The sequence below is a fragment of the Haliaeetus albicilla genome, chromosome 12 (assembly GCF_947461875.1).
Source record: "Haliaeetus albicilla chromosome 12, bHalAlb1.1, whole genome shotgun sequence".
NCBI lineage: Eukaryota > Metazoa > Chordata > Aves > Accipitriformes > Accipitridae > Haliaeetus > Haliaeetus albicilla.
The window spans coordinates 33,181,393-33,195,543 of NC_091494.1; the positions used below are offsets into that span (position 1 = coordinate 33,181,393).

General features: G+C 38.1%; 1 protein-coding gene across 11 annotated transcripts in view; it reads left to right on the top strand.

The window, feature by feature from the left end:
- The window catches only part of B3GNTL1 (UDP-GlcNAc:betaGal beta-1,3-N-acetylglucosaminyltransferase like 1), a 141,980-nt gene that overhangs the window by 116,436 nt on the left and 11,393 nt on the right, over positions 1-14,151 (top strand). For 10 of the 11 annotated variants that reach the window (XR_011327188.1, XR_011327186.1, XR_011327187.1 and 7 more), the window contains 2 exons: positions 7,666-7,734; positions 9,542-9,616. Coding sequence is in view for 6 of the 11 variants with exons in the window: in XM_069798916.1 (XP_069655017.1) it covers positions 7,666-7,734; positions 9,542-9,616 (144 nt within the window). In the remaining 5 variants the exon portion in view is untranslated. Of the gene's footprint in view, positions 1-2,982; positions 3,941-7,665; positions 7,735-9,541; positions 9,617-14,151 lie in introns of those variants that run through there. The other variant, XR_011327190.1, reaches the window with a different exon arrangement.

Here is a 14,151-nt window from a genome sequence, read left to right on the forward strand (position 1 = left end):
TTTTGAATCTACAAGTAGAATCTAGTGTTGTCTTGTAAATGGAGGCCCCGGGGATATGAATTCATCAATTATGTAAAATAGACACCATTAAAATACAATTCCAAAAGCCCCTTAAGACAAAATATGATTTATTACATCAATACAATTACCATTTTCTCCTCTGAAGGTCCAGTTGTGTAAAACGGTGCGATCTGAACAGGTATAATACCCTTTGAAATGCAGGTAAAATTGCCAAAATAAGCTGTATAATTTAACTGAGCTGTATAATTTAACTGTCTAAATTTAATTTCAGTTGGTTTTATACTTTAAGTCAGATTAGACTCTTGAAAATTTTACCTATACTCTGTTTCACTGTTGCTGCATCATTTTATCAAGATTCAGAATTTCATTAGTGTCATGAGACTGATTTTGGTTGGAATGTGGAGTCACAGCAGCCTTGTTTTCCAAATTGGTGCTAAGTACCTGTAGAAAATTTGGGACACATACTCCTAGAATACATAATAACACCCCCCACCCCCCCCCCCCAACCTCTTACATACCGTTTGTATTATTTTGTAATTGTGAAAAAAAACTAAAATCTACTAAATCTTCAGGAAGAGAATTAATTAATCTGAACTGTCAAGCTTAGGGCATGTAAGAAAACATCTTTTTCAAAAGAGAGCGTTTCTTGTCTTTTCAGAACCTGATAAACAAAGCAATTGTATTTCTTATACTGACTAAGTTTTTGTGGGATGTTTGAAAAGTATGTTGCATGCTGAACAGCACTGTTTCTTAGAAAACAAAATTTTGGCAATTCCAGGAAGCAGCAGTCTGTGTATGTTCATACTCACTAACAAATTATTACTTTAGTCTGTTTGGAAAACAGTCTGAATTTGAATTATGGCTATGTTAAAAGAGAAAAGGACACCTAAGCAATATTGTCTCTTTTCCTCCAGACATCTGTATGGTGAATATTAAAATAATTCTTTGTCTCCAAAGAGCTTAGGCAAAAATCCAAGGCTCAGTATTTTTGCTAAACAGCAACACAAGAAAAAAAAAATTATTCAACTAGTAGTTTTTTTATGAATTAATTACCAGGATCTCGGTATTCTTAGGGAAATTCTGTTTCCTGGCTGTCCCCTTCTTGATTCACGCAGTTGACAGTGTTTCAGTATTAGCATTTCTGCAAGAATGAAATCGAACAGACCTTTTTTTGTTTAAAACACATCCGTCTTGTCTATAATTTGCAGCTGAAGATGGAAACCAAATGTTTTGGGGATGCTATATATGCCTGGAGGGTTTTCTGAGCTGTCTTGTCTACTCTTTTATTCTCCACCAAACTTTAGCTAAAAGGAGAACTTCAGCATTAACATTTTGTGTCATTTCCGATAGCTGAAAATAGTGCTCAAGAAGCTAACAGAAAAGAAGGGGGAAAGGACGAAATAAGCATCAGCTAATTAGTGGCATGGAAACAGTACTAGTACACAGCCAGCCCATAAAGTTTCTCTATGACAACCCTATCTGCCAGTGGCAAACTTGAAAGCTTCAAGAAGGTATTTCGTATGCCCTTTTTCCTAGCTCATTAACCATTTAAAATCATCTGTTAGTTTCTCTTCACCTTTTTCTAAGAGCAACATCACTAAACCATGTACTTTAACTATGACCCTTCAACTCCCTCACAAAAGCAAGAAATGTTTAAGCTTTGTAGCATTTTAACTACTCTAAAGTATATGAATGGCAGTATGAGAGTGTGAAGTGGGGACGTGTAAAAGCAAAGAAACATAAATAAAGGGAAGAATATTACACCTACCTTGACTGTGGAGCAAAAGATAGAATGACAACATGAAAGCGAGTTAAAAGAGAGCCAACAGAACAAAAAGAGAGAAATGAAATTCGAAAGCTTCAGTTAAATCCAGGTATAAAGCATCCTAAAATGACATGGGGTAAAATAGAGGCTTTAATTTGGACTACAGTGAATACTTCATGCTGAAATATGGCAGGGAAATTTCCCTGCTGCTTCCATTTGGGAAGATGTGCTTTTTTGCAACATCCGTTTTGTCAGTACAGAGGCATGCACACTCGAAAAGTTACTGCATAACTAATGTTGTTATCTGTTCTAGAGAAATGAGACGCTTGCAGCTAGTTCCCACACTGTTACATAATGTAATCAGGGAAATCTTGTAGGTACAGTATTTAGAAGCCTATTTTACACGTTGGAGTCTGGTGTTAAAATTGTCTTGAGCAACCTTGTTATGTATATGTTGAAAGAGGGAAGATGCTGCTATCTTTAATGGAATAGTGTCTTTAAATAGAGTCATGAAATGCATGCTTGGAATTTAATGATACCCACAGCTTCTGTCACAGCCGTAGTGCTAAAGAGGTGAAATAAAAGCAGCATCCTGATACTGAAAATCACTCAGATTGTGACAGAGTTGCTTGCTAGTTTCATGGTTCTGCTTGTGGTGTATTGGGAGATGTTTATGCCTCTGCATGGCTCTTGTTCTGTTTGTCATTAACTGTATCTATTTAAACTTGCATTATAATGCTTTCAGTTAGTTTGCTTTGACATGAATGGCCAAAAACAATTTAACTTTTGCAGACATGTATATTAACATACTTCTGAGGCTTTATGGAAGTTTGAATGAAAGAATTATAAAGAGAAGAATCAACAGGGTCACTAGAAGTTTAAAATGGATGAAGGATTGCATGAGATGTGGAGGGAATGCAGTAGGGAAGATCTGCTCATACAGGATTTTGTAGAGAGTTTGCAGGTTGTCTTCTTTAAAGATAAATTTTATGAGACCAATTGATGTAATGAGGAGGGAGAGGAGACAATGTACAAGTGACCACTTATCAAAAAGGTTGTCCATTTTTTTCTGTCATGCTCTACTAAGTTATTCACTCTCCCTTGTAAAACTTGCCTCTCGTACCCTTGAAGCTACAACAGATCTTGAGAATTTGCTGTGATTACATTTTGTTGCTTTCTGTAAATTAACATTACAGGCCTAAAGCAGACCACAGGTGAAAATAAGATGAGGGAATAAAATCCTATGAAGATCATTCACCATAAAAGGACTTTAGGCTGGTGAAATCTTTCAGTTTTTCCATTAGGAAATCTGAGTGGAATGGGAAGTGTAAGGCAACATCCTCTGCAGTAGCCAACAAGGCAGTAAACAAGTTAAGTATGAAAGAAACTATTAATTTTTGTGTAATAGTAGCACAGCTCAAACAGCTAGGCAATTACAGCTGCACCCCAAGCCCACTCTTACTGACTTCTCAGATTGAACATTTGGAGTAGGATTAATCTACTACCCATTAATCTCCTTTTACCACGGGGAGGTCTGATAGTCCCAGCCTGTGTGTCCCTTCACACAGCTGCTGTGTTATTAAAAAGAAGCAGCCAGAGAATAGCTTTTATATTCCTCAAACGTGTCTTCCCCAGCAGAGGGTTTTTTTGAGTAAATATCTTATCTTTTGAGCCATATAAACTTTCTCTTATGAGGGAGAAAACTACTTCTCCTTTTTCCCTTACACTGTTGTTAATGTATGTTGCAATCCATATTTATAAAAATCACTTATAGTAATTATGTAGCTTGTATATAACAGATATCTAGCTGTCTCTTCCAGTTTTTAGCTCGGAGAAATAGTCTTTTTTTCTTTGTTTTGGAATTGTGCAGATTTTCAGACAAGTGATGTCCAAAATAAAAATATATAATCATTTATATATTTTGTTAGAACTGAAGCGTGATCTGAGGACTCTCTAAGCTTCAATGGTGTCGTATTGTCAGAGGCATTGCAAAAGAGCCATTTTGCTAGAAGGAGGGGAAAAAACCCAACTTGAGACTGCTTTATACCTTTGGTTCATAGGTTCCTCCCTGGGAGACAATAGTTCATGTATGGATGGATGGTTTTCATAAAAAAAATACAAGAAAGAAGCCCATTAATGCAGGAAAATAAATAGGTAACTCTGAGTTTATCCTAATAGTATAAAGTAAACAGCTTATATAAGCCTGATGCCTTGAGTTCTCCTTATAGGATAAACAACTGTGCGTAAGTCCTGTATTTAGACTCCAGACATAGATTTTCTTTAATTGGAAAATAAATAGTGTGTGTCAGAAAAATAGTTGACTTGCATTTTGGCCACCCACATGGTGTACAGTCTGGCAGAAAAATTGCCCATTCCAAGTCTGACCTGTTTTATAATACTGTAAATACCAGATGTAAGCTGGCTGAATCCATTGAAAATTAGACATGGAGATACCTTAGTGGTAACTCAAAAAAAGCTTAGAGTCATTTCCATCTTCCAAGCGAAATTTGTCACAGACTTACCTGTCAGGTTGGGTGTTTGGTTGTTGTTTTTTTTTCCACACAGCTGCTGTTACCGGGGGTTTTTTATGCAAGAGTGTCTGGGGGCTGGGTGGTTAGTATGGCAAAGGCAGTTTGCCAAATTTTCTGCATACGGTAGTATGACTTATGGCACAGGATGAGAGGAAGTGTTATGATTATTGGTAATCTAGTGATACAAGAACTATCTTTGGTTCTCTAACACCACTCATGTTAAGAAGAAATCTATGCAGCAGTCAGGGGTTTCTGTTATCTGTATTATAACATGCTAAAGGTGAATAGTGTGATACTTGCCAGCACAGATCTTGAAGGTGAATTCTTAGTTATGGACATTAAAGTGTAGATAGAATTTCACTTTACCTTATGTCAAAGGTTCTGGGGTTTCGTTTTGGTTTTTAAAATCTATAGGAGTATAAGCAGCTAAAAAACTAGCTTCAATTACTGGAAGATATGTCAATCAGTGTATTGGAGTGTATTTATTCCCTCTGTTGGGTTGACAGTGAAGACGTAGCCTGCTAAATTTTGTTTATAATGATCACAGCTTCTAGGAAAATAAAACATTAGTGGTGGAACTGAGATTTGCAGAATTTTGGAGACTTTTAAAAGTGGTTAACACAGAATGAAAAGTATACAGCTGAGTAACCTCTCTTTCCACAGTGGCTTCTATTTGCTTCCCTTCATATGTATACATATTTATATACATGTGTGTGTATGTATATGCACACATATAAATAAGATGGGTAGAGGAAATCTTGGGATGTAGTTTACTGTGCTCAGTCCACACCACCTGATTTTTCAACTACAATAAAGCATTACAGTGGTCATGGAAATGGGGTCAGGGATGTAAAGTGTACTAACTTGTGTTTAAGAGAAAAAAGAAAGCTAAGATCCTGGTTCTTCATCTTTGTACTTGAAGGAGTTGCTTGTGTTTGCTGCTGTCTAACCCAGTACCTTGTACAATGTCTGCACCTTGTACAATGACTAGTAACTTCCTAGGACTGCCCTGAATTCCCTCCTTTCTTTCCATTTCCATTAAAATGCCTGAAACAGGGGGAAGTGTCCTTTGGGCGATCCCTGCATCAGATCATCCAAAGCAAAAGTCTGGATCTGCTGGCCTGTAATGTGATTCCTTTAGTCATGCAGCCCCAAAGTGAGAATTTAATGTTTCCTTAATGTTCTGTTCTGTATTTCTTTTGCTGCCTGTTTTCAACCAACCTATTTTCCAGGTATGAACATCTACCTCTAAGTCATTCCAAGGACTATCCCTGCCTACCCTCTCCAGATTATTTATTGCATTTTCCACATTGACTTTGTATGGTGGTGGTGTTTAGCCATATTTGTAGTCCTTGATATTTTTGTTTGTATTCTCTTTCCATTGAAGTTTAATGGAAGAACTGGTATCATGGTATTTAAGGATTTGGATAGAAAACTGTTCAGTTGGATAGTGGAAATATCTCCAAAGTATTTTTGATGTAGAAACACCTTTTATGTTGCAAGACAATGCAGCTCTATCTGGCCATTGCCTGAAAACACATGTAACAGTTCTGTTCCTCTGCAGTTTTGCCCTTGGGCTGTAAAGGTGGCACTCTGTGTCGGGAGTGAAGTACCAATAAAGAATGCAAAAGTTCAGCATTATGACACCTATGCTCTTGTGTAGGTGTTTTCCTCTGCACAGACAGAATGAGGTCACTTCAGGTAAAAGAAAACTATCTTAATTACAGGAGGAAAATGTGTGAGAGAGATTTGTAGACTGTCCTGGTTTCAGCTGGGATAGAGTTAACTGTCTTCCTAGTAGCTGGTACAGTGCGATGTTTTGAGTTCAGTATGTGAAGAATGTTGATAACACTGATGTTTTCAGTTGTTGCTCAGTAGTGTTTAGACTACAGTCAAGGATTTTTCAGCTTCTCATGCCCAGCCAGGGCACCTGACCCAAACTGGCCAACAGTGTATTCCATACCATGTGACGTCCCATCTAGTTTAGGAACTGGGAAGGGGGGGGCAGGGAATTCGCCGCTCGGGGACTGGCTGGGTGTCGGTCGGCGGGTGGTGAGCAATTGCCCTGCGCATCATTTGTACATTTCAATCCTTTTATTACTACTGTTGTCATTTTACTAGTGTTATCATTATCATTATTAGTTTCTTCTTTACTGTTCTATTAAACCGTTCTTATCTCAACCCACAAGTTTTACTTCTTTTCCCAATTCTCTCCCCCATCCCACTGGATGTGGGGGAGTGAGTGAGCGGCTGCGTGGTGCTTAGTTGCTGGCTGGGGTTAAACCACGACATAGACACAGAAAGCAAGCCAGCCTTTTGCAGCCTTCTCTAACTTAATAAATTAATAAACAGCTGTTTGGCTTTTCAGATTTTCTCAGCAGTAAGTGTTGTTAATCAATTTTTAATGCAACAATTAAAAAGATAGGAAAAACGCTATCCAGCTTTCACCAGAATAATTGATTTCTGCAAGACCTTAACTATCTTAACTGTTCTGCTTCAGTGTAAGAGTTCTGTGTAGATAATATGAATAGATCCAATGGAAGTCAGAGGAAAACACAGCTACGTTTATTTTAAAAAGTCTTCCAAAATGTTACTGGCAACCTAGTGGCTTAAAAATGAGGCCACTGTGTATTTTGGATTGCAGGCATTTATTCTGCCTGCATATTTATAAAGAATGCAAATAAAAAACCATCTGAAATGTTTGGCAACTAGGGCTGCAAATAATGCTTCCATAACTACAGTAAGAATAACCAAAATGAAGCAGTAATTATATGTGTTTAAACACCAAATCTGCTGAACTTCTCAGTTGAAAAACACAAAGTCCAAAACCATAGGAATTCCCAAACTTGGTGTGTTATGACCAAGAATTGAGGCTAGTATTGCCAGAGCATCTGAAGCAATAGAGCAGCACGGCTGTACTGAGGTATCTGGTGGTAGATGATATGCTTGGGGTGGGCAGAAAGAGGAAGATTTGTATTATATAAGCTTAGATATTTAGTGGAAGTGCCAAAATGAGGAGGCTAGTCTCTGGTTTTAGTTTACTTAGCATATCACTTGGGATGAAGTTGATCTCATAGAGGTTTTCTCTTACCCAGTCAGTAGCTTAGATCACCTGTTCTCATGTTCATAAAAACAACATTCTCATAGACAACTGCAAACTTTGCCCATCTCCTTAAGATACACCTGGAAAGGATTTAATTTTTAAGCTCCATAGGAGGACCAGGGTGCATTGCCCTATTGCTGTGTTCATTCACATACCTGTAGCATTACTTACGTAGATACACTGCCTGTGAAATACCTGCTGGTAGCAAAGAACAGTATTGAAATGCTCTGCTTCTGTTTTGCCAGGTAGCTGCGTTTTGTGATGTTGATGAAAAGAAAATAACAAAAGGATTCTACACTTACGAAGAATCTGAGGTTAGTTGTAAGTACTCTTGCATTCTTTACTGTGATCTGGAAGTGTTCTGGGAAATGTGATGAAAGAATACATCACTGATTTTAAATATTGTATGGCAACTCATTTTGCTAAGGAGGCCGTGACAGAAGACTAGATAGCTGGGGATTGATACTGGAGTGTGAACTATGGAGCCAGAACTATGCACCTCACACTCACTGAAGTCAGTTTAGAAAGACAGAAATATATACACTCTGAAAGGATTCCAATGATGGAGTAAAACATAGCCTTCACTGACAGTTTTTTCTTTTAAGTGGGGGTAGAATTTGGCTCATGATGGATAAAAGTGAAATCTCTATTAAAGTAAAGTAAGCTTCTGTGATTAATTGTAACCTATCTGTATATTATAGTTACACTGTATCTGAATAAAGCTTTAATAGGATCCTTGGGAGCCTAAAATTGTAGGCAGCAACATTTTCTTCCCTAGACAAGGAAGGCCAATATTTAGATGGCAATAAACAAACCATATAGAAGAAAAATGTTGTCTTGTTGCAGTATTAATTTAATGATAGCAATTAGCTCAAGACCTGGAGTAAAGCTTCATCCAGATTCAGTCCCTACAACAGTTGGTGAAAAGACAGTTCTTAGTTTCACTGGGCATTGGACCCGATCCTGTGAGCGCGGTCTTCCGAGAGTGCAATTTGACATTACCCCTTAGCCACTCTAAGTGCAGGGGTGGTCTGACTTCGCTCACTGGCCTCAGCCACACACTTCCACTGCTTTGTTTATAATGGGTCTTGCAATCTTGCAGCTAAAGGATGACTTGATTCAGTTAGTTGATCTGGCAGAAAAGAAACCCTCAAAATAAGCTTTTCAGCAAGTTATCTTGTGAATCAAATTACCCTGAGGTTGCATGATCCTTTTATATCTGATGGGAGTAGGACTGAGGGAGGGGTAGAGGGAGAGGAGGGGCACCTCCTCAGATATAGCTTGTGATTAGACTAGAGTAACTGTAAAATCAAATTCTATACTGGGAAGCTAATGAGTGCTTTCAGCTGCATGAAAACAGTTGGAGTGCAGGATTTTGACCTGAAATACTGAGGACTCACTAACTACCAGTGCAGTAATACTGTCAGCAGAAGTGTTACAGATCCTGTGCATTTGTCTTCCTAAGACATACCCATCCTCTCAGATCAGTTGTAAAGAAGATTGTACTGCAACCTGTTGTGAATCCTCAGAAAATTCTGCAGCTTGGATCCATGGTGAAGTCCCAGTTGGGCATAAGCCATTTAACAGCTCCCACTGAGAGGGAAAGATTCTCCTTTGTATCCGCTATTGTGCCTGCTCTAATGCTTCGCTGCTGGCACAGTAAGCTGGTGCAGCTTACTAAAGTGGCAGAAAATTAAACTGCCAAAAAAAGAAAGAACATATTTTTTATGGGGTAGGCTATTAAAGCAGCATACCTTGCAATCAGATGAAAGAGGGAATTGTTTGGGAAAGGGGTAGAAGTAGAGTTTGGAGGTAAGGAAGAAGCAGTGGAGGAGAGCAGTGAGACCTTCTTTCAAAAGCAGAAAGCTCTTAATTCGCATCTGGTGTAGTGTGTAACTTTGTTCAGAGAAACACAATTGTATTGAAAGATTAGGGTAAGAAAATAAGGGGTACTTGAAATGACTGGCAAAATAATGAGTGGAAGATGTGACCAGCTGGACTATTTAGCATGAGGCCTCAAAATAATTTTTTCCCCTCTTAGTGTTTAGTAGCTCCTAAAACTAAGCTAACAAAAGTAACACTCTGTGCCTCTCTACTAAAGTCTGCTGCTTTTTCCTGCAGGAGAGACCAAAACGAAAAATTCCTATATGTCACTTCAGAGATGCAACTCCACCTTTCATTATCTGTGTGAAGCTGGTGAGTACCACCTTTAGCCTTAGCTCTATGTGCAAAAATCAGTATTTGCTCCTTATGAAAAATGAATTTCTATTCACGGTAAATAGCTTTTCCCAGAAGCTTTTACTATGCAATTGAATGGCCTTTTTTATCAAATTGACTGTGCAGAGTATTTCAGGGATTTAAAAAAGCAGTATTAAGTAAAGTAGTATTAAGAATAATCAAAGGTGCAGCTTCTGTAAAGGCGCTTGGATCTGTTTTACTTTCTTGCCCAACATTATAACATAAATGAACACATACAGTCAGCCACCTGGCCTCGTTTATTCCTAATATTTTGCTGCCCTCTGTATAGCAAAGGCTTTGTTTTTTAAATCAGACTTTAAAAGCCGTTTTCTTTGGCACTGCCAATTCCATAGCTGCTTCTGTGCCCGACTCTTGTAACTTTCTTATTTCAAATGGTTTAACTGACCTAATAACATAACTAGAAGATGATAACCAGCAGTTATTTTGCTGCTACATTTAAAATAGCAAAGCACAGTGTATGGGTTAACACAGAAGTTTTAAAGCAAAACAGAAAATACATTCTATTTGCAAATGCTAGTAAAAAAGTCTCTAACAGTAATTAAAACCTGTAGCTACATATAAACACCGACATTCTAATGCTGCACTAGATCTGTTCAAAGATTGATTAGCTGAATCTCATCTCATCTGGTACAGCCTGCTTTTAACTTAGCACTCCCGACTTTACGATCAACTCTGAGATCGTAACTATGAGTTGTAAAGCCAGACTGAAAGTACCTTAGGGCATTATCATGTACTGTTGGTTGATAAACTCTTGGATAAGCTAGTAATATTACAACTAATTTAATTTTTCATACTACATATAATGGTGGGTGGAAGTCCCTAGACAAAACATCTGTGGAACCTGTTATAAAGCACATTTAATTTGTGAAGCCCTTACAATGAGACTATTATACAACATCTTGCCTGAAAACTCTGGTCCATGGCTTCAGTTGTGATTTCAGTGTATTTTTCCACTCCTGGCCACTGAGCATTTTCTACTTGCTGATCACAGAACGCTATAAGCCATAGTATCGTTTAAGTAACATGCAGTATTTTCTTTGGAAATACAGTTTGACCTGCTTGAAACAGTTTCAGAGTTTGTAAAGTTGCTTCTAAAATCTGTGTTTGAAGCAGGTCACTTTTTAGAAGTTAAAAAAAGTCAAAAGCTATTTGTATGGAGCCAAATCTCTAGAAACTGCAGGCAAGTTACCCCTTACCCCTCTCACTTCATGACTGAATTACACAGCTACTGTGAATGTTGGTGTTATAAGAGCTGATGGCAAAAACACCCTAGTGCAGAGGTAAATAAACATCAATCCATGTGGAGTTCCAGCAGCGTTATGCACTGGGAAAACAAAATAGTGGCCAAACAGAAAAGAACAATGCTGATAATGAACTTGCATAACAACATAGTGAAAGTCCCTAATGGCGCTTACCTTTCTACAGATTTTAAAAATACCTGTTAATACTATGAACCTCACAGTTCACCTATGTTGTTATACCATATTATTATTTTAATATTATGAAGACAGATAATCAGGGTGTTGGAAAAACAAATTTATAATAAAGAACTGAAACCGGATTTTTCTGTTAGCGGTGCCTAATACCCTGTTATCACCTGAGAAACCACAGACTACGTAAGAAAGAAATAAAACCCATAAATATATCTGTAGCAAAGTGTAGGAAATATTAACCCAGTGGAGAGAGAAAAGGAACCAGAGGGTCTCAGGAAGCAAGTAGCAGTGCTCCAAGTCCCACTCCCGAACCAAGTCTGCCGGACCCTCCTTTTTCCTACCATTTGGTTTCGCAGCTGATCTTAAGGAATAGTTTTTAGTAACCTCTTTCAGCTGTTGTTGTACTTGCTGTATTTCATTCCTATTAGGAGTCTTTGTGGAGGCTGTCAAAATCCATGAAATCCCACTCTTCCTACTTGCAAGGTTGTGGGTGGATTGAAACGGGCACTGTTTTCAGCAGTAGTTTTGTCATGGAGAATAGTCTTCTACCAAAACAAAACAAGTTGATAAAAGTCTGTGGTTTAAAATAATTCAGGTATCCTGTCTGCAGCAGCTTTCAAGCTTCTAGACCTGACCACTAAAGGAAATAGTTTCTATAATGGGTTGAGAAGAGCAAAGTATTGAACTTTTTCATTCATCTGCGATGATATTGTGCAGGCCAGGTATAATGCTGAGGGTTAATCTTGCTGTATTTACGGGTTGAGTTTGCCTTGCTTTCTGTGCAGCCCACATCTGAAGAACAGCTAAAAACAAAACATCCCACTTCCTTTTCTTTAATCACCTTTTCTACATTTCTTCTTCCAACATGCTTTTTGAAAGTGGGAGCATAGGAAAAGTAGGATAGCGGACAAGTACGTAAAATATTAAGACTGCATCAAATGGAAAATGTTGTCTTTTTTGCAATAGCTATCGCTGCCTCTCTGATGCTATTCATCCAGATTTATCAAATCAAACTGTGCAAATAATGTTGCTGTTACAAGTTAAAGTCCCAGGCTGCTGTGGAATACTACATTTGAGACACAAAATTCCTCTGCAAAAACGGTGCTCTCCTTGCGCATACTGTAAGGAGAAAAACAAAACTCCTGTGCTGAAGAGGTTACAAATGACCTGTATTTTCAAACTATTTAGGGGAAGTAGCTTTACCCAGCCCTGTGTTTCAGGTCACGCAGCAAGCAAACATACAAAAACCCTAGTGAACGCACGGACGTTTCTTGTGTAGACAGCTGTCAATGCAACAACTACGACCTAGCTCCATGTTGCACGGAACTATTGGACGTTTAGGTAAGGCAGAAGTAGCTGCAGATTCTTTTGGCTAATTTCTTAAACAAAAGTAATTAAAAAATTCCTGAACATCCCAGACTTCCAAATTTAGCTTTATTATTTACCAACATAAGTTCATCACCATCCTTCTGAAGAAGGAAGTGTCCTGAGACCTTATTGTCTTTCATGTTGCTGTTCTTGATAGGGGATTATTTTTAGTTTTGATACAGGCAAAACCTGCATGTTTATATACAGCTCTAAGAGGGTGATTTTGAAGATTAGGTATGTTTATTAAGTAAGGAAGTGAGCGAGCTGTTTGCAAGAAACAACTCTGCTGGACATGTAGTTGGGAGCAGTGTTTGCTTATTTATTTTTTCAGGCAGTTCCTCCCTTGCTAGCATTGGCATTACTTTGTTACCATATAAAATCATACTTGGAAAAGCAGTCATCCTTGTGATCTTTGCTCAGTTTGCATTTTAAAATGTCTTCACAAATGGCTGTAGCTGAAATTCTGCTCTGTGTGTGTGTGTGTACATGTGTAAGTTTTTGCTGAAGAGAGTAAAATTCTGGCTTTAGCTTGTCAAAATTGTGTAGCAGCCTGCAGTACCACGTCACGTAAGGGTCTGCACTGGGTGTTTTCTCTCGCTTTGAGGTAAAAGCAAAATGCTTAGAAATCATGTATTGTGCCCTGTTTTGGCATGGATTCCAAGTGCTTGAAATGAAAGGGATTTTTATTTTTCTGTCTCAGTAATTACACTAGTTTGATTGTATAAAGTTTTCAGTAAATTTACTGTTAGACCAGTTATTGTAAAACTCTGCCTTGTTCTGTCACTTCAGTCTTGTGCTCTGCGAATGAAAGATTTAACTCTCCTGCTTAATTTAGCATCTGGGCTCTTTTATATATTTTTTTTTTTTTTAACCCTTCTTTTGAGCAGGTTGATTTTTCAGCAAGCTAAACACAACTGTTCCATACCCTATGTCCTAACTTGCGAAATCTTGGGTTTATGAAATCATTAGTGGAGGCTAAAGGTCGTAATCAAGGCCTACATTTCTGAGTGGAATTCCCTGTTGGTGTGTTAAGTTTTGCAGATGGACCAGTGACAGTCTGGGATCTTAAACTGAATTGCAAAACTAGGACCCAGTCCTTCAAAGTACTAAATACCATCAAGTATTTTCTTGATTTCAGGAAGTAAAAAAACCAACAACAACAAAAAGTACTAAACATCTTTCACAATCGGGGCCTTATTGCTCAGGTAAGAAATTGGTTACCTTAAGTGGAGCCCTTGCTTAAAAAGCCGAGTGCCATGGGCCCTTTCCTGCACTTCAAATTATTCATTAGCTATGCTTTTTTTAGGGTTAGTAAAGATCAGAGTTCAATTATGAATTTTATGACTGGTGGTTTTGTCTTTTGTTGAAGTTCTGGATCAGATTATGTCATCTTTTTATTTTTTGGCATTGCTAGTGAAAATAGAAGAATGTGGCAGGTAGATGAGAATTATATAGAAGAAAGGAGAGCTAATCTGTGATCTTCAGGCATAGCATGCTCGTTTGGGCAAGAAGTTTGAAATGTATGCACACAGTGTTTCCTATATAAATTCAGGCAGCGGAAACAATGGAGAGGTTTGGAGAAGACAGGTCAGCTTGTTTTGTTATTAGACCCCCTGTTGACGGAGAGGGCAGTGTTCTTGAATGGAAGGCTTCCAAGCAACACCCAAATAC